We start from the raw sequence: 25,191 nt of genomic DNA, 5'->3' as shown, positions 1-25,191 counted from the left end.
TGAGTGTAAATAGCAGTATTGTTGCGGTAGCACGGGTAACAGCAGCAGGGGCACGGCTAAGCTGTGAAGAGTACATACTACCCTGCTAGTTAGGCTTATACTAGCACGATGAGAGGTAGCACAAGTGTACATTAGCAGGGGACTAAGACAGTGTAAACATAAGCCTAGAGACACTCAAAATAAAGGTTTGCAGTAAATTTTCAAAAGTACCTAAGTGACTTAGGTTCCTAACTCCCATTGTCTTTCAATTAGACTTACGCTTCTAAGGGCCAGATTTTAAAAAGTTTTTAAGCACCTAAAGATGCAGATAGATGCCTAGTGTGGTTTTCAAGAAGTGCCGAGGTGCCTAACTCCTACAGAATTTAAACAATTTTGAAAATTGCACTTGACATATTTAGATGCCTAAATACACTTAAATATCTGATCCTAAACATTGTTACTTTTGAAAATGGGACTTAGTCTTCTAACTCTCTTAGGTGCACCCCAGAACTTAGACCCTTTATCTATTTATAGTTATGCAGAGGTTGGAACTACAATCAAAATAGATAAAACCCCTTTTCTAAACTGAAGAACTCCATTTTTTATTCTGTCATCTCTCAATTTCAAAGAGAGTTCATCCTGTATGGACAGTCATAAGCAGCAAATTTCCTGTTAGGTCAGGGAGCTTCATAGCAATCAGGCTCAAACAGACCCAATGAAAACAACAGTGAGAGCAATCCTGCATTTCAAGTGATGCTCTCCTGGGGGAGGAGGAGGGAAGAGAATGAAAAAATGGCATTGTAGATTCCGTGTGTGTGACTCAATTGCTTCCAGATCAAAGGTGCTAGGTTTACAAATAAACAATGTTTTATGTAACTGCCAGCCCCTCAAATTCCATCTGGGATTTGTGAATCAGCCTGGGCTCTTTCCTTCTGTAGCATCATCACTAACAATAATTAAGGCTGTGAGTTTGTCATGGAGGTCACAGATTCCGTGACTTTCCGTGACTTTTGCAGTGGCTGGTGCGCATGGCTCAGGGGCAGCTCAGGCAGCCCTTGAGCCTGTCACACTGGCTGCTAGTGGGGCAGTCTCGGGCTACTGGCCCCCCACAGCAGCAGCAGCGTTTGGGTGTGGGAAGGGACAGGGAGTTGGGGCATGTGATGGGGTGAGGCAGGCTCTGAGCGGCGCTTACCTGCGGGGCTCCCTGGAAGTGGCGACATTCCCCTTGTTCAGTTCCTAGGCAGAGGCGTGGCCAGGCAGCTTTGTGCGCTGCCTCCGCCTGCAGGCACCGCCTCCGCAGCTCCCATTGGCTGCGGTTAGACAATACAGGTACTCTCTGAATATACATACACTCTTGGGAGATTTGTACTCTTGTACATTTTAGTAATGTAATTTGTTGTATACTTGCCATCTAGAATCTTGATGTATGGATTTATTCTGAAAAATATTTGCAAGGAGAAAGTGAAAAGTCAAGTCTGGAGTGAATGACTTCTAACAATTCATTTCATAAATGAAGTATGAAGAGGCAGTTGAAGGATTAAAAAATCTAAGATCTCCAGGACTCTATATGAAGTTAGCCTGTACATTTCATCTCAGGGGTAAGTTAAATATACTTTAAATTATGTTCTTTTAAAATCTATCTCCTGTATTTCATTTCAGTCACCTGGAGTTCATATTTTGACCATGCTCTTTCCTGGAACAAACACATGGATGAAGAGAATATCATGATCATCACATATGAAGAAATGAAAGAGGTGAATTTTTGTAGAAATTAGATATGGGAAAAACCTGTTCGTGTACAGAATTGTTCCCTTCAGTACATTCACAAGTATCCTGTCCAGTCCAGTTTTCACTTTGTGCCAGGCAAAACCTTATTGTGCATTTCAAAGGCTAGGAGAAGGCAGGCGTATGATATAGCAGCCCTTTTCTCCCACTGGCTACTAGTTCTTCTATTTGCAGCCCACCTTCATTCGCAAGCAAGAAAGCCCTGATCCTCCTTAGACATGTGCGTGTGAGTAGTTCCATTTGCTTCAATGAGTCTATTCACATGCTGAAAATTAAGCATGTGCACGTTTGCAGGATGAGGGCCTTAAATTTTGAGGGGCAGATAATACCCATGTTTGTACAGAACAATACTAATTGATGCTGCTAGATAAATGTAATCAGTAGAAATAAATACTAGGAGAGAAATGCAAAAGACAGAGAGTATTCTCTTAACACATTTCCATTTGGGGAAGGGAGGCAGATACCAAAATCTTATCTGAAGTAACCACCTGTTCTGGCAACCTCTTGCTGCTGAACTTAATATACTCCTCTAATGTTCTGCCCTGAGTATGGATGAGGATAAAATCTACTACATTCATTTGGCAAAAGAGAAGAGGAAATTGTCAGGGGTATTTTCTTTGACTCATACATAACTCCAGCAAATTCTTGTTTTTCAGAACTTACATGGAGGAGTGAAACAAATAGCTGAATTTTTGGGGTTCTCTCTGCCTGATGAGAAGATTCAGTCTATTGCAGAGAATTCCACCTTCCAATCAATGAGCAGCAAATCCCAAGAAACACATGTCAAATTTGCTCCCATGCTTTCAGAAAAGGTACATTTATACAGAGTGATCATAGTCATTTTAAGGCTTAGAACAGCTAACCAAATTGGTCATGAGAGCTAATTAACATTTAAAAGCATATACCTCTTGTGGCCTCTGTGCTTAACGTATTTAATTCATAACTGATGATGAATTTTCACCTTTAGAAAATGGACATCCATAAGCAGCTGATCAACCAGGCACTTGCTGTTCTGTCAAAGTATTAGCTCTCTGTTTTCAAGGGTGTTTACATATATACCTATAAAACTTACTGCAAGGCTTTTTCTTTAACCTTTAACTGGAATTACCCCGTCCACATTCATACAAGCTTCAAGCCTTTTGTGGGTTTGAAATTTGGCAATAAGTTCAGTCATTCCGGCTGTTTGTGTCAGCATTTCAATGTTATGTACCTGACCTGTGATGTTATAGTTTATTTCACTGTTCTTTCGCAGGTGATGTTGGAGATTGGAAGAATCTCTTCACTGAAGCTCAGAGCCAGGAAATGGATGCCAAATTTAAGGTGTGTTTAGCTGGAACTAAACTGGGAGCAAAGCTAAAATATGATAAATACTGCAAATACTAAATCTTAACTTCATTCTAATGCTACATCATCACCTATTTCATTTCCTTTCACATTTGAGAATGCATAGATTAAAATAATTTAGACTTTCACACATGGATTTGCAAAATAAAGAAATCATGAGAACCTAGTAAATAATGGGCCAAATTCTGCTATTGGGACTATACAGATGTAACAGAAGAATTTGGCTGAACACGTAAAACATATGAATAGTATACAAAGTTTCTGTGCCTATTTGAGATTATATTTTTTCTTGATCTGCCATTAATTCAAATTGAGCTCTGCTCCAGATCCAAACTTTCTGAAAGCTCAGGGTGTTAAACTCCCTGGGCTTTTTCTTTAAGCTCATCTATCAGCTTCAGTAGTTGATTTAGTCCTCTACACTGCTATGTTTTCTGCGGCCTTGTATGAAATTGCTTTAGAGTTCATTGATTTGTGCTGCTGGCTAATTTTCATCCTGGCAAAAGGTTAAAGAAGAGCTCTGCCAGGTTCTGTACTAGGTCTAGTGCTGTTTAATACAATTATTAATGATAAAGAAAGGATTTGGGGGTGAATAATGAGGTAGCAAAAGTTGCCAATTGAAATAAGGTGTTGATGTTAGTCAAGACAAGAGAGGACTGTGAGGAACTTCAAGAGATCTCAACAAGCTTGGTGAATGAGTAAGCAGATGTTTTTCTCCCACCTGCTAGGGAGAAAAACCTCTACTTACCCCTATCCATCTTATATGCTGGAACATAATCATGCAGTCGTTTTTAAAAGGCAATTCTATGTCTGTCAACAGAAGGCCCTGATCGTACCTGACGGATGCTTCTGCAGCTATAGGGACAGTTATGGAGTCACCTTGTTCTGAAGAGGGCACTGTGCACAATACTTTAGCTGTTAAGCGATGTGAATGAGAGAGGGCTGGGTATGAAAATACTGCTGAGATAAACATTCATTAGATAAAAACACTGAGTGGAAGCCCCATGTAGGAAGCACATCGAGCAGTGAAGAAAGGGAAAAAAGCATTTCCAGCCATTCTTGAGGCGCACTCTTACATGGGTGTTGGGGGTGTGGTGGCACCCGCTGGCTTGAAGTAGTTTCCATCATATACAAACAGTTTTCTTCAATGGCTTTTGGGTTTACAGTTTTGTTCAATGGCTTTCAGCACTTCCACTATACAAATTGTTCCAGAGCCACTGCTCTCTTATCGAAGGGTCCCTGAGGAGTTACGTCAGGGGTCGGCAACCTTCAGCACGCAGTCCATCAGGGTAATCTGATTGCGGGCTGTGAGGCATTTTATTTACGTTGGCCGTCCGCAGGCACGGTCATTCACAGCTCCCAATGGCCACAGTTCCCGGCCAATGGGAGCTGCAGGAAGTGGCAGCCAGCACATCCCTGTGGCCTGCTGCTTCCTGCAGCTCCCATTGGCCTGGAACGGCGAATCGCAGCCACTGGGAGCTGAGGGGGGCTGTGCCTGTGAACGGTCAACAAAAACAAAATGTCTCACGGCCCGCCAGCGGATTACCCTGGTGGGCTGCGTGCTGACAGTTACTATCTCCTGGGTTATACGAGTATATTAGCAACAGTTTGTCATCTCTGTGTGGTGGTGGCACTGATGTTTGCCTGTGTACCACTGCCCTCTGCTGGACAGAAACAGAACTACTGTGTATGGCACTACTGCTAGTTTATCAAAGTTCTGAAACTGAGTGTGTATCAGAGAACTCTAAAATGTGCAACAATAGGCCAAACTTAACAGCATTCTTTTTTCTTCTTTTCCTGGTGGAGGGAGGGCAGGAGCTGCTATACTCATCTATAATTGATATAATCGTGTTTTGGGGCCCTAAAATCCATGCATTAGCTCATTAGACCACTCCAATGATATCTTGTAACATGTTTAGGGCATTAAGTTACAGTACCTGTAAGTCTGATTTCATTATTTCCCTGCCTCAGATTACTAAATCAATAGGAGTTTCTAGGTCTATACCTTAATTTACACTGTATTTGCATTTTTTTTTTTTTTTTTTGCTTTAACTCAACCAAGTAAACGTATAGAAACTGAGGTTACTTTTGCCTGTTTGCAAAGGGCTGTACATATCTCTGATGGAAATGTAAAAATCCTTATTCCTGTAGCCCAAGGTCCAGTATGCTTTAACAGCAGATGTGGAAACTACAAACTGTGGAATGCTGGGAGAACCTCCTGGTTCCCCCAGGATGTATCCTCTGTCATTGCAGCAGGAAATTTCAGCACTGACTGAAGCTGGGAGCAGGAGGCAGGCAAGCAGAGAGAAGGCTGCTGGACTGTAATCCTGTTCTCTGTTTATTTACTAAACCTTTGTTCCCAGTGGTTTGTCTGAGTGGGTCTGGTCTGAGGTGAATACATGTTGACACACAACACAGAGCATACAGAGGAACCCCAAGCCCAAAGTTTTACAAAGTTGTGTAAAAAAACGCAAGGTAGACTTACCCTATCTTGAACAACCTCACACTGAGCCAGTGGACAGGAGGGGGGGGGGCCTACATTTCCATAACCAAACTCCAATAATGTGATTATATGCATAGACCCTTCCTAATCATGTGGTACAAATGTTGGGTTTTATTTAGAATAGGCAGGTTTAATCTTAAGAGAGCCATCTTCTAAACACACATTGTAGATGGGAGGCATATTTCACAGTATTTCGAGAATCTGTTGTTCCTGGCTGTTGTGCTCCTCTATTCTGAACACATCTCCTTGTCACCAGTTTTACTGGCTTTAGCCAACTTTCTCCTCCCTCACTCCTTAAGTATGGTCAAATCATGGCAACTGTAGTGTTTGATTAATTTCACTAATATTTGTCAAATAATTGTATTAACACATTTTATAGAATCAACCAACTCACTAGCTGGCCAAAAACTACCCAGGGAAAATATTAGGCTAATGCTGATGGAATTCATTAGAGAGATAGTCATCGGCTAGAGTTAGGTGACTCCCCACCTAGTGTGCTGGCTTTGGGGATCCCATTCTAAGTGCCCATCTCTCCCCATTCATTAGAGAGGAGCTAGGCACCTAACTCAGGTTTTGTGGATCCTAGTGTTGTTCCTGTGATTTTGTAAGAACCTAGCTCCCTTTTGCGCAGCTGGGCCCTGTTTTTTTCTTTTCTTTATAATATTGTCAGATTCTCAATCCATTGCAGGTTCAAGAAAGCCAGTAATATCTCTAATCTTGTAGATGGCTGTGTATTGACTCTCTTTGGTGCTGTGCAGTTGAAAGTCATATGCTTTATACTGTCAGCATTCCCCCGCCCCAGAAGAAAGGGAAACAGTGGAAAGGGGGAATGGACTTGCTTGTGCATCTGCACGTAGGAGGGCAACTTAGCTAGAAGGGCCCATGTCACAGGGTGTCTGGCCCCTTTCAAGGACAATGGGGCCAGCTCCACCTAAACTGCATCTCTGCCTGAGCAGGCAGGGCAAATGGGGGCAGGGGTTAAGACGGCAACCACCCGGGCCTCAGAAGAAAAAGGCCTAAAAGAGCAGAGGCAGGAGCTGGGCCCGCAGAGCAGCGGAGCGGAGCCGGAGCAGTGGCTGGTTCCGCAGGAGGAGCGGGCGGCTGAACTGCAGCCCCCGAAGGGGGGACAGAGGCTCAGGCCTGGGGAGGGGGAACAAGAGGAGCCCCGGGCTCCGGCAGAGGCTCCCCGCTGATCCCCCACCCGCGGGGGGGACCTGGCGGGGAAATGCTGGGTTTGGGCTCCCCCTTCCCGCTGCGCCTCCTCCCGGGCAGCGGCTGCTTGGGTGGGGCAGCCCCAGCCCGGGCCAGCCTCCCTGCTGACCCCGGCCGCTCGGCTCTGCGCCCGGCACCCGCGGAGGAGGCGGGCCCCGGCAGGCGACGGCTCCTTTCGGTTTCGATTCCGGAGCCGATCCGGGGGCGGAGCGCGGCGGCTGCCGGGGGCCCGGGGAAGTCGCTGCAAGGAAACGAAAGTGGGGCCGAGCCGGCTGAAGTGCGGAGCCGCTGTTGCTGTTCCGCCGCACTCCGAGCGCCGCGCCGAGCCGAGCCGAGCCGCGCCGCCCCCAGCCACGCGGTGAGTGGGGGACTCGGGGGCAGGACGGGCCGCTGCGTGGGCGGGCGGGCGAGGGGCCAGGCTGGGGTCCGGTGCAGGCTCTGGGAGAGGCTGGAGCTGTGGGGGAAGCGCAGAGGGAAGGCTGGGATTTGGGGGCGAGCCATTAGTACAGACTGTAGAGGTTGACTGCGGGGTAAAGGGTTGGATGGAGGAGATGAGCTGGGGTGCCTTGGCTCTGGGTATTTTCTGCTTCCTCGAGACCCCTCGCTAGGCTGCAGAGTGTGAACTGGAGCAGGCTTGAGCTTGCCCCACACAGCCCGGGTTGGGCTAATAAAGAACTGGGCTTCTGGTCCTATGCCAAGGTGTTAAAACGAGCGAGTGTTTCTAGCTTTGGAAACTGAACTAGGAGCAGTGCAGGGGACTGCGGGTATTCTTGGAAAGCCACCAGTGACTTCTGTTCCCCTTACAGGTGCAAAGTAAACGTCTAAGTATAAGGGGTCAGCAGTCTCTAAGTCAGGGGTCTCAAACTTAGTTTTTCTTAGGGTCAGTACCAGTCCTCAGATCCTCCCAGCGGGCCAATAATGTCACTCATGCAGCCCAGAACCCCCCCCCCCAAAAAAAAACAACAACTCTGCCCCCCTCCCCAAGGCTCTGGGAGGAAGTTTGGGTGGGGGAGGAGGTCTGCGGTAGGGGATTGAGGTGCAGGCTCAGGGAGGGAGGGATAGCTCAGTGGTTTGAGCACTGGCCTGCTAAACCTAGGGTTGTGAGTTCAATCCTTGAGGGATCTGGGGGAAAAATTGGGGATTGGTCCTGCTTTGAGCAGGGGGTTGGACTAGATGACCTCCTGAGGTCCCTTCCAATCCTGGTATTCTATGATGCAGAATGGGTGAGAGGTTGGGCTCTAGGAGGGAATTTGGGTTGGGGAGGGGGTCTGGGGTGCAGGCTCTGGGTTGGAGTTTGGGTGCTGGGTGCAGGCTCTGGGCAGGGCTGGGGTTGCAGGCTCTAGGAGGGGGGAGGCATGCAGGCTCTGGGAGGGAGTTTGGGGGCAGGGGGGTGTAGGTGGGGTGGGGGTGCAGGCTCTGGGAGGAGAATGGGGGGTGCTGTGCGTACCTGGGGCTCCAAGGCGGGGTGGGCCGGGGGGGCCTCCGTGCACTGCTGCCCCCAGGCACCACCCCTGCAGCTTCCCATTGGTCGCAGGGGCGCTCGGGATGGGGGCAGCGTGCGGAGGCACAGGACAGGGCTGGCAGACACCTGGAGCGAGCAGGCAGGGCCCCGGGCTGGGCCAAGAGAGAGACCTGGCCCCAAAACTGCCCCACGGGCCACACTGGGGAGGTTCTCGGGCCGCAGATGGCCTGTGGGCTGGGAGTTTGAGACCCCTGCTCTAAGTAGAAGGTAATGCAGCTATTCCTTTTGGAAGTGTGACACTTGTGTGTGGGCTGGGGAGGTTATGCTTATGATCCATATCTCTGAAATACAGACCACTATGGACCCAATCACAACAATGGATTTGAAGTCCCACTGTTCCAAACTTTTTATATTACAAAACAAATGCTACAAGGGAGTGTGGGGAGGGAGAAAATCACGTGGGTATATTCTTATACTGCTATATTAATGCCATGCTCCACTAAAGCATTTCTGGCATGTTAAAATTCAGAGAGAGAAAGATGTTAATTGCATTCCCAGTAGTAGTGAAGCAAACTGCTTCCTTACCTCTGTGTTAGAAAGGAAACAAATAAAATACTAATACAAGTTCTAATAAACAAATAAAATACTAATACAAGGCCAAAAATACTATAAGTAATCAAAAGAGTTTGGGATTTTCCCTGGGATTTTCCCTGCTGCTGTTCCTAGTACTCTCAGATTGTTGGTCTTCCAAAGTTTCAATTTTCCTTTCTAAAATCATATGGCTTTAAAGGGAGGTTTTAGTTTTAAGGATGGTGACTTCCTTTTCTATTTTTAGTACAGTTCTTTATCTCTTTCTCTGTTTGTACATTAGGGTCCAGATTCTAAAAGAGATTTAGTAGGGCTGTCAATTAATTGCAGTTAACTCTCACAATTAACTCAAAACACAATTAAAACTGTGATTAATTGCAATTAATTTTTAATAGCACTGTAAAACAAAATAATTTAAATTGGTATTCTAAATATGTTTGGATATACTGATTTTCATTAAAACAGAATACAAAGTGTACAGTGCTCACTTGATATTATCTTTTATAACAAATATTTGCACTGTAAAAAAACCAAAGAAATAGTATTTTTCAGTTCACCTCCTACAAGTACTGTAGTGCAATCTCTTCATTGTGAAAGTGCAATTTACAAATGTAGATTTTTGTTGTTGTTGTTACATAACTGCACTCAAAACCAAAACAATGTAAAACTTTAGAGCAGGGGTGGGCAAACTACGGCCTGTGGGCCGGAACCGGCCCGTGAGGGCTTTGGATCCGGCTCACGGGATTGCCATACCTATGGCGCCGCGGGCCCCGTGCTGCTCCCAGAAGCGGCCAGCACCACGTCCCTGCGGCCCCTGGGGGTCAGAGGGCGCTGTGCGCTGCCCTTGCCTACAGGCACCGCCCTCTGCAGCTCCCATTGGCCAGGAACAGGGAACCGTGGCCAATGGGAGCTTCGGGGGTGGTACCCGCTGGCGAGGGCTGTGCGTGGAGCCCTCTGACCCCCCTCCCCCAGGGGCCGCAGGATGTGGTGCCGGCCGCTTCTGCCCTGGCCCCAGTGCGCACCCCTGCCACCCTGGAGCCGCTCCAGGTAAGCGGCGCTGGGCCGGAGCCTGCACCCCCAATCCCCTGCCCTGAGCCTCCTAATCCCCTGCCCTGAGCCCCCTCATGCACCCTGCACCCCTCCAGCGCCCCAACCCCTTGCCTTGAGCCCCTTCCTGCATACCGCACCCCCTTCCACATCCCTCACTCCCTCTTGCACCCCAAGCTCCTTCCCCAGCCCTACATTCATGGCCCTGCATGCAATTTCCCCACCCAGATGTGGCCCTTGGGCCAAAAAGTTTGCCCACCTCTGCTTTAGAGCCTACAAGTCCACTCAGTCCTGCTTCTTGTTCAATCAATTACTAAGACAAACAAGTTTTTGTTTACATTTACAGGAGATAATGCTGACCACTTCTTACTTTCAGGTGACATTGTAAATGAGAACAGGCATTCCCATGGCACTGTTGTGATGGCATTGCAAGGTATTTACGTGCCAGATATGCTAAACATTTGTATGTCCCTTCATGCTTGTACCGTCATTCCAGAGGACATGCTTCCATGCTGACAACGGGTTCTGCTCGACAACGATCCAAAGCAGTGCAGACCGACGCACATTCATGTTCGTCATCTGAGTCAAATGCTATCAGCAGAAGGTTGATTTTCTTTGTTGATGGTTCAAGTTCTGTAGATTCCATATTGGAGTATTGCTCTTTTAAGACTTCTGACAGCATGTTCCACACCTCGTCCCTCTCAGATTTTGGAAGGCACTTCAGATTCTTAAACCTTGGGTCAAGTGCTATAGCCATCTTTAAAAAAATCTTATATTGGTACCTTCTTTGTGTTTTGTCAAATGTGCAATGAAAGTGTTCGTAAGTCGAACAACATATGCTGGATTGTCATCCGAGACTGCCATAACATGAAATATATGGTAGAAAGCAGGTAAAACCATGGAGCAGGAGACATACAATTCTCTTCCAAGGAGTTCAGTCAGAAATTTAATTAATGCATTTTTTTTAACAAGAGTTACCAGCATGGAAGCATGTCCTCTGGAATAGTGATCAAAGCATGACGGGGCATATGAATGTTTAGCATATCTGGCACATAAAAAATACTTTGCAACGCTGGCTACAAAAGTGCTATGCGAACGTCTGTTCTCGCTTTCAGATGACATTGCAAACAAGAAACAGGCAACTTTATCTCCAGTTTATATAAACAAATTTGCTTGTCTTAGCGATTAGCTAAACAAGAAGTAGGACAGAGAGAGCCTACAAGTCCAAAAGTTTTACATTGTTTTGTTTTTGAGAGCAGTTATGTAACAAAAAAAAAAAAAAAAAAAAGAAAAGGAGTACTTGTGGCACCTTAGAGACTAACCAATTTATTTGAGCATAAGCTTTCGTGAGCTACAGCTCACTTCATTGAATGCATACTGTGGAAACTGCAGAAGACATTATATACACAGAGACCATGAAACAATACCTCCTCCCACCCCACTCTCCTGCTGGTAATAGCTTATCTAAAGTGATCACTCTCCTTACAATGTGTATGATAATCAAGGTGGGCCATTTCCAGCACAAATCCAGGTTTTCTCACCCCCCAAAAACCACACACACAAACTCACTCACTCTCACAAATCTTGGGAGACAGGCCAGTCCTTGCCTACAGACAGCCCCCCAACCTGAAGCAAATACTCACCAACAACCACATACCACACAACAGAACCACTAACCCAGGAACCTATCCTTGCAATAAAGCCCGTTGCCAGCTGTGCCCACATATCTATTCAGGGGACACCATCACAGGGCCTAATAACATCAGCCACACTATCAGAGGCTCATTCACCTGTACATCCACCAATGTGATATATGCCATCAAGTGCCAGCAATGCCCCTCTGCCATGTACATTGGTCAAACTGGACAGTCTCTACGTAAAAGAATAAATGGACACAAATCAGATGTCAAGAATTATAACATTCATAAACCAGTCGGAGAACACTTCAGTCTCTCTGGTCACACAATTACAGACATGAAGGTCGCTATCTTAAAACAAAAAACCTTCAAATCCAGACTCCAGCGAGAAACTGCTGAATTGGAATTCATTTGCAAGTTGGATACTATTAATTTAGGCTTAAATAGAGACTGGGAGTGGCTAAGTCATTATGCAAGGTAGCCTATTTCCCCTTGTTTTTTCCTACCCCCCCCCCCCCCGATGTTCTGGTTAAACTTGGATTTATGCTGGAAATGGCCCACCTTGATTATCATACACATTGTAAGGAGAGTGGTCAGTTTGGATGAGCTATTACCAGCAGGAGAGTGAGTTTGTGTGTGTATGGGGGTGGGGGGGTGAGAAAACCTGGATTTGTGCTGGAAATGGCCCAACTTGATTATCATACACATTGTAAGGAGAGTGATCACTTTAGATAAGCTATTACCAGCAGGAGGGTGGGGTGGGAGGAGGTATTGTTTCATGGTCTCTGTGTATATAATGTCTTCTGCAGTTTCCACAGTATGCATCCGATGAAGTGAGCTGTAGCTCACGAAAGCTTATGCTCAAATAAATTGGTTAGTCTCTAAGGTGCCACAAGTACTCCTTTTCTTTTGGCGAATACAGACTAACACGGCTGTTATTCTGAAAAAAAAAAATTCTACATTTGTAAGGTGCACTTTCACAATGAAGAGATTGCACTACAGTACTTGTATGAGGTGAACTGAAAAATACAATATCTTTTCTTTTTACAGTGCAAATATTTAATCAAAAATAATATGAAGTGAGCACTGTACACTTTATTCTGGGTTGTAACTGAAATCAGCATACTCGAAAATGTAGAAAACATCCAAAAATATTAAAATAAATGGTATTCTATTATGTTTTAATGGTACAATTAAAACTGATTAATTGCAATTATTTTGTTAATCTTATGATACATTTTTAATAGTTTGATAGCCCTAATATTTAGTCACCTAATTTCCATTGAAATCACTAGGAATTAGGCATCTTAAAGACCTTTGAGGATCTGGGCCTAAGTGCTCAGTCCCATTCATTCTCCTGTATTAATTATTATTCTGAGGAGTCACTGTCTCAGGCTTCCTTCCTAGAAGAGTCACTATGGCCTGAAAACCATCAGCTTTTGCCAGGATTTGTTCAAACCCTTCTCTTATTGACTCGCCCTGCCCTGTCTTTAGAGTCTGCTTTAGTTCTGCTTTCTGAAATGGCGCTGGGACCCCTCCTGATTCTTTTAAACGCGCGCGCGCGCGTGTGTGTGTGTGGGGGGGGGAATTCTGCTGCCTTGTTAATAAATCTGGGCAATGATTAAATCTAGCCTTGGCTAACAAAAGTGAGAATTCTGTAGACTTTATATCTGTTTTTTAGTTGCACTGTCAAAAGTCCTCGAAAGAAATACTAAAGCATAACTTCTATTGTGGAAGCTAGGCTTCACCTCAATCTCCTTTTAACAAACAAATAATAAACACACACACTACATTTTTTATGCATTGTTTTGCTGGCTTTTCAGCTTCAAAGAGCCACTTGCTACTTTACTTTTGTTTAAAAAAAAAAGTTCTCGATAATTCTACTGATTTGGGGATATATATGTGTTATCTCAGTTCAGATCTCTAAATCAGTTATTCCCATGCAAACTAATGTCTTCAAGAAACATTTGCAAGTCCACCACTCTTCTGTTTTACTGTAAAGGAACAATCTACTTTAACATATTGACATTTCAGTTTCATATTCTGTAGCTGCAGGAGTAGATTTAATTAATAACTACATTTATATTGCACTAATGCCTGAGTAGGGTTATTTTGTACTAGATACTCCAAAAATATATGACGATGTGGCCCTTGCCCTGAGTAGTGTTTTTAAATAATAACCTGCAAGCATTTAGGTTCTATTACCAAGATGAACAATTCTCTCATGCAACCAATATTTTCTGGCAAAGCACACCTAGTGGTTCTCTGCATTTGAAAACATTTCCTTACTTTGCTCCAATACCCTTGAACAATGTGGGCTGCCATCTTTGCTTGTGTTTTTATTCCCTAAGACAAACACTGAGAATGCAAGATTCTTTGTCAAAATTTCTTTCTCCTCACAGGTTGTGCCAAAATGGCAGAATATTATGTTAAGCCACAGTTGTACAAGGGAAAACTTCATGAATATTGTCAAAAGAATAAACTGCAACTTGAGTATAAGGATGTCAAAGTGGAAGGCCCGCCTCATGATCGTGTGTAAGTTCAGAGTGCATGCTGATAAATACTACGACTTGTTTTAATGTGAGAATATGTAAAGTGCTTACTGCTGTGTAAGCACTGCAGCAGTGCTTAAGTGGTCATGGCTTGTAACTAGTCCTTGCAACAGTCCTAGAAATCGGTGAGTAGGAATATAACTTTTTGTTCTCAAGTGTGTGTGTGGGAGGAGGTGGTGTCAGGGAGCAGGAAAGGGTATTTATTATTACTGTGGTAGTGCTTATAGGCTGTAATCAAGGATCAGGGTACCACTGAGCTAAGCAGTGTACCTGCACGCCTCAAAAAGTCAGTCCCTGCTCCAAAGATCTATGTAGGAGCTTATGTATTAGAGTCGTCATACAATATTGTCTTTGCATTTCTGCTGCACGTGCAGATTTAAAAAGACTAACAAAGTCTAGAAGCTCTCTTTGTGAGCAGTTTGTGTAAAATGGTGTATTGTGGATGTAACGTCTCAGAACATGCATACTAACATTAGGAGCTTATAAGGAGTTGGCTAACAAGCTCCTGTCACCCCTAGGCAAAATCTGTTTCCTTCTCTCATCTCCATCTTTGTGGTTTTCCGCCCCGTGTTGTCCCATGTGTGTGGAATAACTAGCAAAACTAAACATCCCATGTCTCTCTACTCTTCTCAGTGAGATCCCTCTTAAACATTGACTTCTGTAATGATCACCAGCACTAACCCACATCATATTCTTTTTTTTAATCCTAACATTTCATCAGAGTACTAGAAAGTGAAATTGGAATAGCAAAAATAAAACTCTAAAATCATTTCTCTAAGGCCTTGTCTACACTACGCAGTTAGGTTGACGTAAGCTGCCTTATGTCGACCTAATAATATCTGTCTCTACACTACTTCCCTTCTGCCAACGTAACTGACCTGCTACGTTCACTCAATGACTCCACCTCCATGAGAGGCACAATGCTTCCTTCGACATAGTTAGGTCGTAGTGGCAATATAGACACTGTGCTGCTTATGTCAACCTAACTGGGCTCCAGGAGGTGTCCCATGATGCTCCGCTGTGACCACTCTGGCCACCGTTCTCAACTCTGCTGCCCAGCCGCCAGGTCTGCAGGAAACAGCCCCTCCTCTTTTAAAAGACTAGGAACTTTTGAATTTCCATTTCCTGTTTGTTTGGTGTGGAGTGCTTGCCTGCCCAGCTGATCATGATGGTGCCACACTCTAAAAATGTTCCTACCTGAAATACACGGGAGGTGATGGATCTTCTGGGTCTGTGGGGAGAAGAGGCAGTGCAGGCATAGCTCCAATCTAGCCGAAGAAACGCAGACGTAACAAGAAGATTGCTTGCTGCGTGGGGGAGAAGGGCTTCACCAGGGCCATGCAGCAGTGCCACGTGAAAATCAAGGAACTGTGGCCGGCGTACCAGAAGGCAAGGGAGGTGAATGGTCGCTCTGGTTCAGCATCACAGACATGCTGCTTTTACAAGGAGCTGCATGCTATTCTCAGTGGCAACCGCACAATGACACACCCTCCCAAGTTCAGTGTGGATACATCTGAGAAGTCGGAGTCCCAGGCCACTGTAGGCAACACTGAGGAGGAGTCTTGGATGAGGAGAATGGGAGACAGGCAAGAGGGCAATTCATTGTCCCAGAGAGCCAGGAGCTGTTTGTAACCCTGAGCAGTCCAACCAGTCCCAGCACAGCAACATGGCAGAGTGTGATGCCAGGGCAGAAACCTCTGCTGAGAATGCAATTCCAATTAATATTTTGGGGTCACATGTTCCTATATGCTGTTTTTTTTTTTTTAATTTAAAAAAATCACCGAAAACCTGGATTTGTGCTGGAAATGGCCCAACCTGATGATCACTTTAGATAAGCTATTACCAGCAGGACAGTGGGGTGGGAGGAGGTATTGTTTCATATTCTCTGTGTATATATAAAGTCTGCTGCAGTTTCCATGGTATGCATCCGATGAAGTGAGCTGTAGCTCACGAAAGCTCATGCTCAAATAAATTGGTTAGTCTCTAAGGTGCCACAAGTACTCCTTTTCTTTTTGCGAATACAGACTAACACGGCTGTTACTCTGAAACCTGTCATAGTAGGATACTTTCCCACACCACTCCAGTATGAATTCAACTGGCATAATCGCAGTACACAGCATAGCAGCATAAGGACACTGTCTATACCTGGATGCTTGGAACGGCTGTTACCCTCAGGAGCGTGATATCAGCTAGGGTCACCTATGGGAGACAGTGGTCATTTTCAGTTGCTCAAACCTCAAACAATATTGCCTGCGGGCACCCCCCAAGTGATTTTTCCACCCCTTTCCCCATGCTTTACAAAACATGGCCATAGTTTGGGTGACAGGGGTCTCTGTTGACCCCAGAAACTGCAAGCCTCTGGCGCCAGAGAGCAGCAGCGGCAATGGAGAGGGAAGGAAAATGTTGTGGTGGCCCCACGCCACTGCAAGCCCTCCCTCAGCATCGCTTCTGCAAAGGTTTGCAGTTTGGGAGGGGGAATGCTGGTCCTTGACCTGTAGACAGCGTCGATGTTACAAAGAGGAGGTGGCATGGCCCCCTGGCCAGCTCCAGTACCGTCGCGGGTTGCCCACCCAATGCTGCTGACAGTCCGGTGCTCATGCCACTGGGTCATAACTCACCATGACTGGGACAGCAAACTGGTTCAATGAATACCTTGCAGAAATTAAAATGTTCTGCTTTACACTTGCGTGGATTCAGGGGAGTGATTTTTATATAGCATCTCTGTGCTAGACCCTAGGTCTGCACTGACAGTGGTTCCTTTGTGCTTTGCATTGTTTACAGTGCAAAGTGTAGCCTTCAGCTGTTCCTCCACACCAGTGGAGAGGATCTCCCAGATAAGATGAAGTCGTGATGACATGTTTAATGAGATAGTGAATGCCTCTGGGATAGTGGATGCTGAGCAGAGGGTGTGGTGATCTCTTTGAAAAAATGGACATGATGGACAGGAGAGAAGCCCAGGAGAATGAGCGTGGCACGCAGCAGGAGATGCTGGGCTTTCTGATGGAACAGACGTGTTGGGGCATCTGGTTGACCTTCAGGAGAAACATCTTGAGGCTTGACTCCCTCTGTAGCCCCTGCAGAATGGCATTCCAACATCTCTGTGCTCCCCCTCACACATGTTCCACTAGCAAGGGCGGACAGTGCAATATCCCTTCCACTCAATCCCGGGGGAGGGTGCAAAGAATAACAGCCGCACATAGGCAAGTCAGCTGTGCTTTTAAAGACAAGATGAATGTGTTTTTTTCCCCCCTCAAAATTTTATTCTACTCTCTTTCCAAGGTTCATTTCTTCTGTCGGATCTTTCAGTGTTTATATCTGTGTGTAATAAAAGTCCATGTCTTGAAAATGAAATCATCTTTATTAATTCAAAGCCTGGGGGTGGGGGGTAGGGGAGAGATAGGCAAACTGAGGCACTGGGATGGATGTACACAAGAGAGAATCACAGCAAGGTTTAGACTATGGGTAGGCACAATACAGAAAAGCAGTGTACGTTACTGTGGATCATTACTAAAACAGGTTTTCAAAGCCTCCCGGAGATGTATGGCTCCACTCTGAGCTCTTCTTGTAGTTCTGGTATCTGGCTGCTTAAAATTAGCAGATAGCCTGTCCACCTCCGTGCCCCACCCCTGCGAAAACTAATCTCCCTTTGCTTCACAGGAATTATGAAGCACACAGCAGGCAGCTATAGCCATGGGGACATTTTTTTTTCAGTGAGGTCTAACCTAGTGAGCAAACTGCTTCAGCAATCCTTCAAATGGCCAAAGGCACATTCAACCACCATTCTGCACTTGCTGAGTCTGTTGTTGAACCACACTTTGCTACTGTCCAGATGCTTTGTGAATGGCTTCATGGGCCTTGGGAGTAAGGGATAGGGTGTCTTCCAGGATCAGTATGGGCACTTCACCACCACCAACGGTGATTTTTATGGTCTGGAAAGAAAGTCCCTGCTTGCAGCTTTCTGAACAGACTTGTGTTCTTAAAGATGCATATGTCATATAACTTCCTAGACTATCGGGTGTTGATGTCAGTAAAATACCCCAGGTGCTTCACCAACGCTTGCAACACCATAGAAAAGTATCCCTTTCTCTTTATGTACTTTTTGGCAAGGTGGTCTGGTGCCAAGATGGGTATATGCACACCATCTATTGCCCCACTGCAGTTTGGGAACCCCATGGTGGCAAAGCCATCAAGTATGCCCTGCACATTGCATGGAATCACTACCCTCCTTAACAGAAAGCGATTAATGGCCCTGCATACTTGGATCACAACAACGCCCACAGTGGATTTATCAACTCCAAATTGATTCCCCACTGACCCATAGCAGTTTGGTATTGCAAGCTTCCACACAGTGATTGTCAGTTGCTTCTCCGCTGTCAGAGCAGGTCTCATTTTAGTGTTGCTGTGCTGCAAGGCTGAGACAAGCTCTGCACACAGTTCCTGGTGTGACAGGTTAGATCACAGAAACCCCCTTAGGAGCTGCCACCTGATGTGCCAAGACTACTTCGGCCCCTGCTTTCCTGTCCAGTCGGCTTAGGACTTCAGTACCCTGCCTGGTTTGAGCCAGACCTGCTAGCCTGCTGCAAACACAGACCCAGGTCTGAACCATGTCCCCTAACAGCTATATGCTTAACTGAAAGCAGCTTACAGAAGTGTGCCTGTCTTTAACACTCAGATGCCCAACTCCCGGTGGGGTCCAAACTCCAAATAAATCTGTTTTACTCTTATAAATCTTATACAGAATAAACTCATAAATTGTTCGCCCTCTATAACACTGATAGAGAGATATGCATAGCTGTTTGCCCCCCCCCCAGGTATTAATACATACTCTGAATTAATTAATAAGTAAAAAGTGACTTTATTAAATACAGAAAGTAGGATTTAAGTGGTTCCAATTACCAAGCAAAATAAAATAAAACACGCAAGTCTAAGTCTAGTACAGTAATAAAAACTGAATACAGATTTAATCTCACCCTTAGAGATGTTTCAATAAGTTTCTTTCACTGACTTGCCACCTTTGTAATCTGGGCACAATCCTTTCCCCTGGTACAGCCCTTGTTCCAGCTCAGGTGGTGGCTAGGGGATTTCTCATGATGGCTCCCCCTTGTTCTGTTCCACCGACTTATATATCTTTTGCATAAGGTGGGAATCCTTTGTTCCTCTGGGTTCCCACCCCTCCTTCTCAATGGAAAAACACCAGGTTAAAGATGGCTTCCAGTTCAGGTGACATGATCACATGTCACTATAAGTCCCCAAGCCTTCGTTCCTCCCAGCCTGACTCACAGGAAGGCCTGCCTGCAAACAGAGCCATCCACAGTCAATTGTCCTGGTTGCACCATGGGATAGATATCCACAGTACACTGCTTTCTGCACTGATGCAAGCGCTGCTAGTGAGGATGAGCTCCACTGACACAGAGGGTGGTGTGGACATGCACAGCCAACTTAATTACTGCAGCAGCTGGATGTTGATTTAAGTCGACTTCAGTTTGTAGTATAGATGTGCCCTTAGAAAAATAATGATGTCGTGACAGACCAAGGGTGGATGTAATTTCATTTATGTAACCAAGGCAGGCCAGCCTTCTCTCTTCCCACAACCTGGAGCAGTGAAGAGTATCCTGGTCTTTGGCCCCTCCAAGTTCTGGACATGTATCAACAGATTCAAGCTATCCATCGCTATCTTAATGCACTCTTCAGTGCTTTTGTAAAGCAGCTTAGTGTTTATAAATATTATAGTATGAACATGTGATTGAGGAGGAGGGAAGATGATATTTATAAGAGCACTTGAAGCTTCCAAAGAATTATGAAAATGGGGTTTGGGAGATGATAAGCATTTGAATACTTAAGTACTTGCATAACATTTCATAGTGCTCTAAAGATAAATGAACAATGGAATCTTGATAAGGTCCTTAGGCATATGCCACAATTCAGCTGTGTTCAGTGAACAGTTTTCTTTATTGCAGGTTCACTGTCATGGTTGTAATAGGTAACAGAGAGTATCCTGTAGCTACAGGTAAAACTAAGAAAGAGGCAAAAGAAGAGGCCGCAAAGGCAGCATGGGATAGCATAACACAAGAAAATCAAGTAAGTAAACAACATCTTTTGTTTAAAAGTAAATGGTAAACTATCCTTGTTTTGTTTGGGTTAGAGGGCTTTGAATGGGTCATCTTCAGATGTATCCCCTGAAGCATGGTAGAGGCAATTCAAATGGTCTCTAAACTGTCTGAATGACAGGTGTCTGTCTAGAAAATCCTTAAGCATGACAATTCTACTACATGTCAAAGCCAAAACTAAAAACCTCTCGTCCTGGTTTGTGGGACCAAAAAGCCCGACAATGTGACTGGATATCATCTGCTCTTTTTAGAACATCCTCTTTCCTATTTGTAAAAAGATATCTTTGTCCAGACCAAGTGGATCCATTAGAAATTTCTCTGTTGGAAAAGAATGTCCTTTTGTAATATTTCATTAGAGTTTTTTCCAGACTTCTAATTCTTTTTTATATTCTTTAGAGTTGGTTTTGGAAAAGATATTCATATCAGTCATGAACATCTAAAAAAATCCGTGTCCACATTGTAGTTTAGAAACAAATGTTTAGTTTCAGAACCGTAATGGGGGGAAAAAAGTGAAAGGTATAAATTGATGCTAAATACAACCTGTTAAATTGAGGTATCAAAGGAAAGGAAAATAAAAGTATGTTTAAAAAAAAAAATCTCAAGTCTGTCATATAGTCATCTTCTAACAAGACTCTTCTTTTCAAAGATGTTGAATAAACATGACCCAAGAGCTAAATCCATCTTCATATGACTATATATTGCAGAAAGAAAGTGCTTCCAGGAAAATAGGCTGTAAGAAGGAGTTGTGATCTGAAAGTTCATTATAGTCTCATTTTCTAGGCATACATTTTCAAGCTAAATGTCTCCAATTAAACTTTTTCATTGATCGTCTCACATAGGTTTATCAAGACACAGATCTGGCGAAGGGACCACAGTATTTCTTAACAATTGATTTTTAGATGAGAAATCTGAGCCAAAGTCAGATCCAAAAGGTATCCAAGTATTTTCTAAGCAACAAATTACACTTGGGGGACACAAGTGAATCCAGAATACCAAATATTAAACACTTCATGCAAGGCATATTTAATCTATCTAGCAAGTTACACTGGATTTCTCTTAATGTCAGTAGAGTGTGAGAGGTATTTTGTTAGACCTCACTGAATTCTCCCTTTTGAGATGTAGTGTCCTGAACTGAACAGAGCAGGATAATTACCGGTAATCATTTTCATGTGGTAGTCCTGTTAAAATATATGGCATTTGTGTTTATTGTAATTCTCATTATTTCTATTTCGGAAATATATTACATTTATTGTTCACAATGGCCATAACTGGGGTTAAGGAGTTGAATGGTGAAGACTGTTTTATGGAGCTGCCAAGTAGAGCTGGCTGGAAAGCTTTCTTGTTTTGTTTTGTTCTCCTCACCCCAGAGGAAAATCTTGTGGATTTTGGCCAAAAATCCCAAACTGAAATATTTCAATTCTGAAATGCCACTGTGGTTTGGATGTCTCATGCGCCTCTTGTTTTGTGTAGGCTGGGATCCCTGATCAGGACTGCATCTCTCATGATGAACCATAGAATTCCTTTTTGGTCAGGGGGAGGCAGTTCATCTTGGCAGCTCAATGCCTGCGGTGCATCATGAGAGATGAAGTCCAGCTGTAGAGCCTGGCCCATAGAGGAGGATGGGAGCATGAGGTACTTGAATGACAACTCCCACAAGAGACAGAGGCTGCATTTCAGAATTGAATTATTTCAGTTTTCCCCTGACCTTCTCTTTTTAGCATTCCAGAGAGTCAGCAATATTTCTGCAAGGCCCATAGGTACTTCACAGTCCTTTATAGAATGTGTATTTCTACATGGTGCATCTCATGAATGGGATAACTGGAAGGAGGTGCTTTGCAGACAGAGAAGCGTTCTGTATTCATTGGTGTCCACACCTGGGGTGGGGAACTAGGGCCTGTCATGGAAACAAATAGTCTAACTGAATAAGAACCATACTCAAAACAAGAATGTTCACTAGGCCAAACCTGCACTGAGTTGGGTTCCAGTCTGAGCTTTATTTTATGTGAATGACTATTGCTTGTGGGGGAAAATGCTGGAACAAGAGGTTTAGCGACAGTAGGTGCAGTACTAGCATTACAGGTATTCCCCCTACACTGCCTCATCCTTGAGCTGCAGGGACCTCATTAAGGGGTTGGAGGAGAGTACTTTAGGCACTTTCAGCCTTTAACCTCTTTGCAGAGAGCATCTGCAACTGCTGAAGATGGTGATTGTCATGTATGGATACCTATTGAGAGCAGTTACTCATTTCAGTGGCCACCAAACAGTCATCAAATGTTAATTTGATCAGGATTCAAACTTAAATAACTCCTTGTCCTTATATGCACAACGGCACTGAGCACAGAAATAAGGGAATTCAGCCTGACACCTAAGCATCTTAATGTCATTCAGTACTTGCTAGCAGGTGAAAGCCTGTGCTGTCACATGGGTCTAATGCATGTGTGTAAAATGGCTGAGAACATAATAACTGAATGGTAACCAATGGTGAATCCCAGTGGTGGTTGAACCTGGTCATATTCCCAATAAAAAGAGCTCTCAACCATGCTTGTAGCTGTTTCCATCGCTTTGTGCTGATTGAACAGAGATTCTAAGTTTCAGCGTGATTCGCCAGCAGGTGACAATCCTGAAATCTTCTATTAAAGATTCGTTGATTATAAACTTCTTTGCAAAATCTACAATGGATAGTAATTATCCAGGATGGTTCTCTGCTTTACAGAGCCAGTACATCCTATTAGTGGCGATTGGGAAGTGGTTTATTTTTAAAACGTTGTGAAATGTCTGTAGCAGTTGGTTAAGGATTCACAACCCCTGCAGTTATACCAGCACTCTCATGATGCTCATTTTGTGTTCTTTAGTAACTTCAAGCCTTTCAAGCTGTGCATATTTTGTATATTTATTTTGTAGACTAAACAGGCTTCACTCCCACAAACTCCGCAGCCGCAGCCATCGCCACCGCCACCACCGTCAACAGAGTTTTCATCAGACATACTGAAAGAGATAGAACCACTTGACTATATCTCCATGCTTACCAAATATGGACTAAAACATAACATAGTGATTGAGTATAAATTAGAAGATGAATATGGACCCCCCCATAAAAAAACGTAAGATGTGGTTAATGTTGTTAATTCCTTCTGCTTCTTCTCTCTATTTGCCTGCTCTTTTATTTCTTTACATGGATGCTTTTAGATGAGTCTCCAGAACTGCAATCATGTACTCGCTGCCAAAGTCAAAGGGATCTGTCACAGTGACCTGCTTGAGGAAAGGGCATTTTTTTGTATCTGTTACTGGAATGAGATCTACCCACAATTGAAACCATAATGGGAGGAATTAAAAGTGAATTGAAGGAATCCAGATAGCGGTGGAACTATTCCAACAACTGTTTGCTAAGAACTGCTCCCAGAAGAGTGATATTTAGCAAGGTATATCTTATCTTAAAAATATTGACAGTTTGTGACATTGCCAGTGCTTGACCCCCTAATTACTCCCTTACAAATTTCTGATCAAATCAGCTTTTGAGATTGGCTTAACAATCCTATAAACCAAGGAATTAAACCTGTTACCACTGAAGTCACTGAGAGTTGTTATTGCTTTCATAGAGAGCTGGATCAGTTCCCAGCTGCTAAAACACAATCTTTAAAGGAGAAAACATGTCTATTTGTACATTATGAGAAGCAAAACAATTCATAAAGGAAGCCTTGCTTTCAGTCATGTCCAAAGGAAGCCTCAGCAAACAGCCTTTGCTGTAGGTAGCTGGTATCTGTGCAGAAGTATGCTACTACTTCTGAAAAAAATCCGGCAGTTGATTCCTCAGTTTCACCTTACTTCCGGACTGGGGCTTGATTCACCTGCTTCCTAGGCTAGAAGACAACAAAAGTCTTGTTTTCCTTCTGATTCTTTTTGCGGCTTCTCTAATTAAGGCTCCTTCCTTGCCTATCAGACCTTAGCTTTCAGATCCTGCTTCCAAGTCCTGGTGACTCTGGTAATCCTTAAGGGGTAGGTTTCTTTTCTCAGCCCATTGAAGGGGTTTAACCCTTTGCGCTTCATCCAGGAATGGAGCGCAGATTCCCCATCACAGAGACAATACTGAAACTTGATAGAATGATAAAACAGTGGTTGCATAACTTGTTACTTTTATTACAGAAGCATCCAGATGTCACTGTTATGACCGTTGTCCCATCGTACTAGGCATTGTGCATTCAGTAGAAAACAACAGCCCCTGTCCCAAAGAGTTCAAAGTCTAATTGAGATTAGTCATAATAAGTGGGTATAGATCATGAAAGAGGAATTAGGAAAGAAACAGGTAACAGTTATAAGAATACATGGTTATATAGATTAGCTATAAGCTTAACTTACAAAATTGTCAAATTGTTTTCAAACTGTGCATGTCCAGTATATAATACCTGGTTATTAACTACAGGGAAGGCCAAGCTAGATTGTAGAGGTGGGTGAGTAGCACTATACACAAAAGAGTTGATAGAATCCAGTGAAATAAAATAAATTTACGTGCAGAGAGGACCATATAGTAGAATCTCTAGTGATACAAAGTCCAAGTTGTAAGACTTCTAAGAAGTTGTAAGACTTCTTACCAGCCTTCTGATAAGGGAAAGAAAACAGAGTGCACAACACTGATGGACATTAGAGATAACAAAGTCCAAAAAAAGTGACAACCTCTCTTACTCACTTACATTGTTTCAAAAAAAATTAAAAGAAACAAACCTCTGAAGTCTCCAAATTGGCTGTTTACATAATATATTCAACTTTGTTCCCCTTCCTCAGGCTCTGCAGTGTTTACCTACATGTCGCATCTTGTCTCTAATTAGCAAATGCTTGTGTAAAGTCAAATAGTTGCATGAGTAGCTCCATTGACTTCAGTGGGACTATTCACGTGAGTGAAAGTAAGCACGTACACATATACTGGATTGGGGCTTTCATGTAAGCTCTTTGGGTTAGAGATTGTCTCTTTTTATATATTCACATC

The 25,191-nt window shown here is 44.0% G+C and overlaps 1 protein-coding gene across 2 annotated transcripts in view; it reads left to right on the top strand.

Annotated features, from left to right (window-relative positions):
* The first annotated feature begins 7,053 nt into the window (after nt 1-7,053).
* EIF2AK2 (eukaryotic translation initiation factor 2 alpha kinase 2) overlaps nt 7,054-25,191 on the top strand; it is a 42,768-nt gene continuing 24,630 nt past the window's right edge. Inside the window, exons 1-4 of one of the 2 annotated variants that reach the window (XM_077813543.1) lie at nt 7,054-7,178; nt 13,957-14,089; nt 20,064-20,184; nt 23,115-23,314. In XM_077813543.1, coding sequence (XP_077669669.1) covers nt 13,968-14,089; nt 20,064-20,184; nt 23,115-23,314 — 443 coding nt within the window. In that variant the 5' untranslated portion in view covers nt 7,054-7,178; nt 13,957-13,967. Of the gene's footprint in view, nt 7,179-13,956; nt 14,232-20,063; nt 20,185-23,114; nt 23,315-25,191 lie in introns of those variants that run through there. The other variant, XM_077813544.1, reaches the window with a different exon arrangement.

Source organism: Eretmochelys imbricata, chromosome 3 (genome assembly GCF_965152235.1).
Source record: "Eretmochelys imbricata isolate rEreImb1 chromosome 3, rEreImb1.hap1, whole genome shotgun sequence".
Lineage (NCBI taxonomy): Eukaryota > Metazoa > Chordata > Testudines > Cheloniidae > Eretmochelys > Eretmochelys imbricata.
The sequence above is the reverse complement of the archived record's forward strand: the minus strand, read 5'-3'. Positions and strand labels throughout refer to the sequence as shown.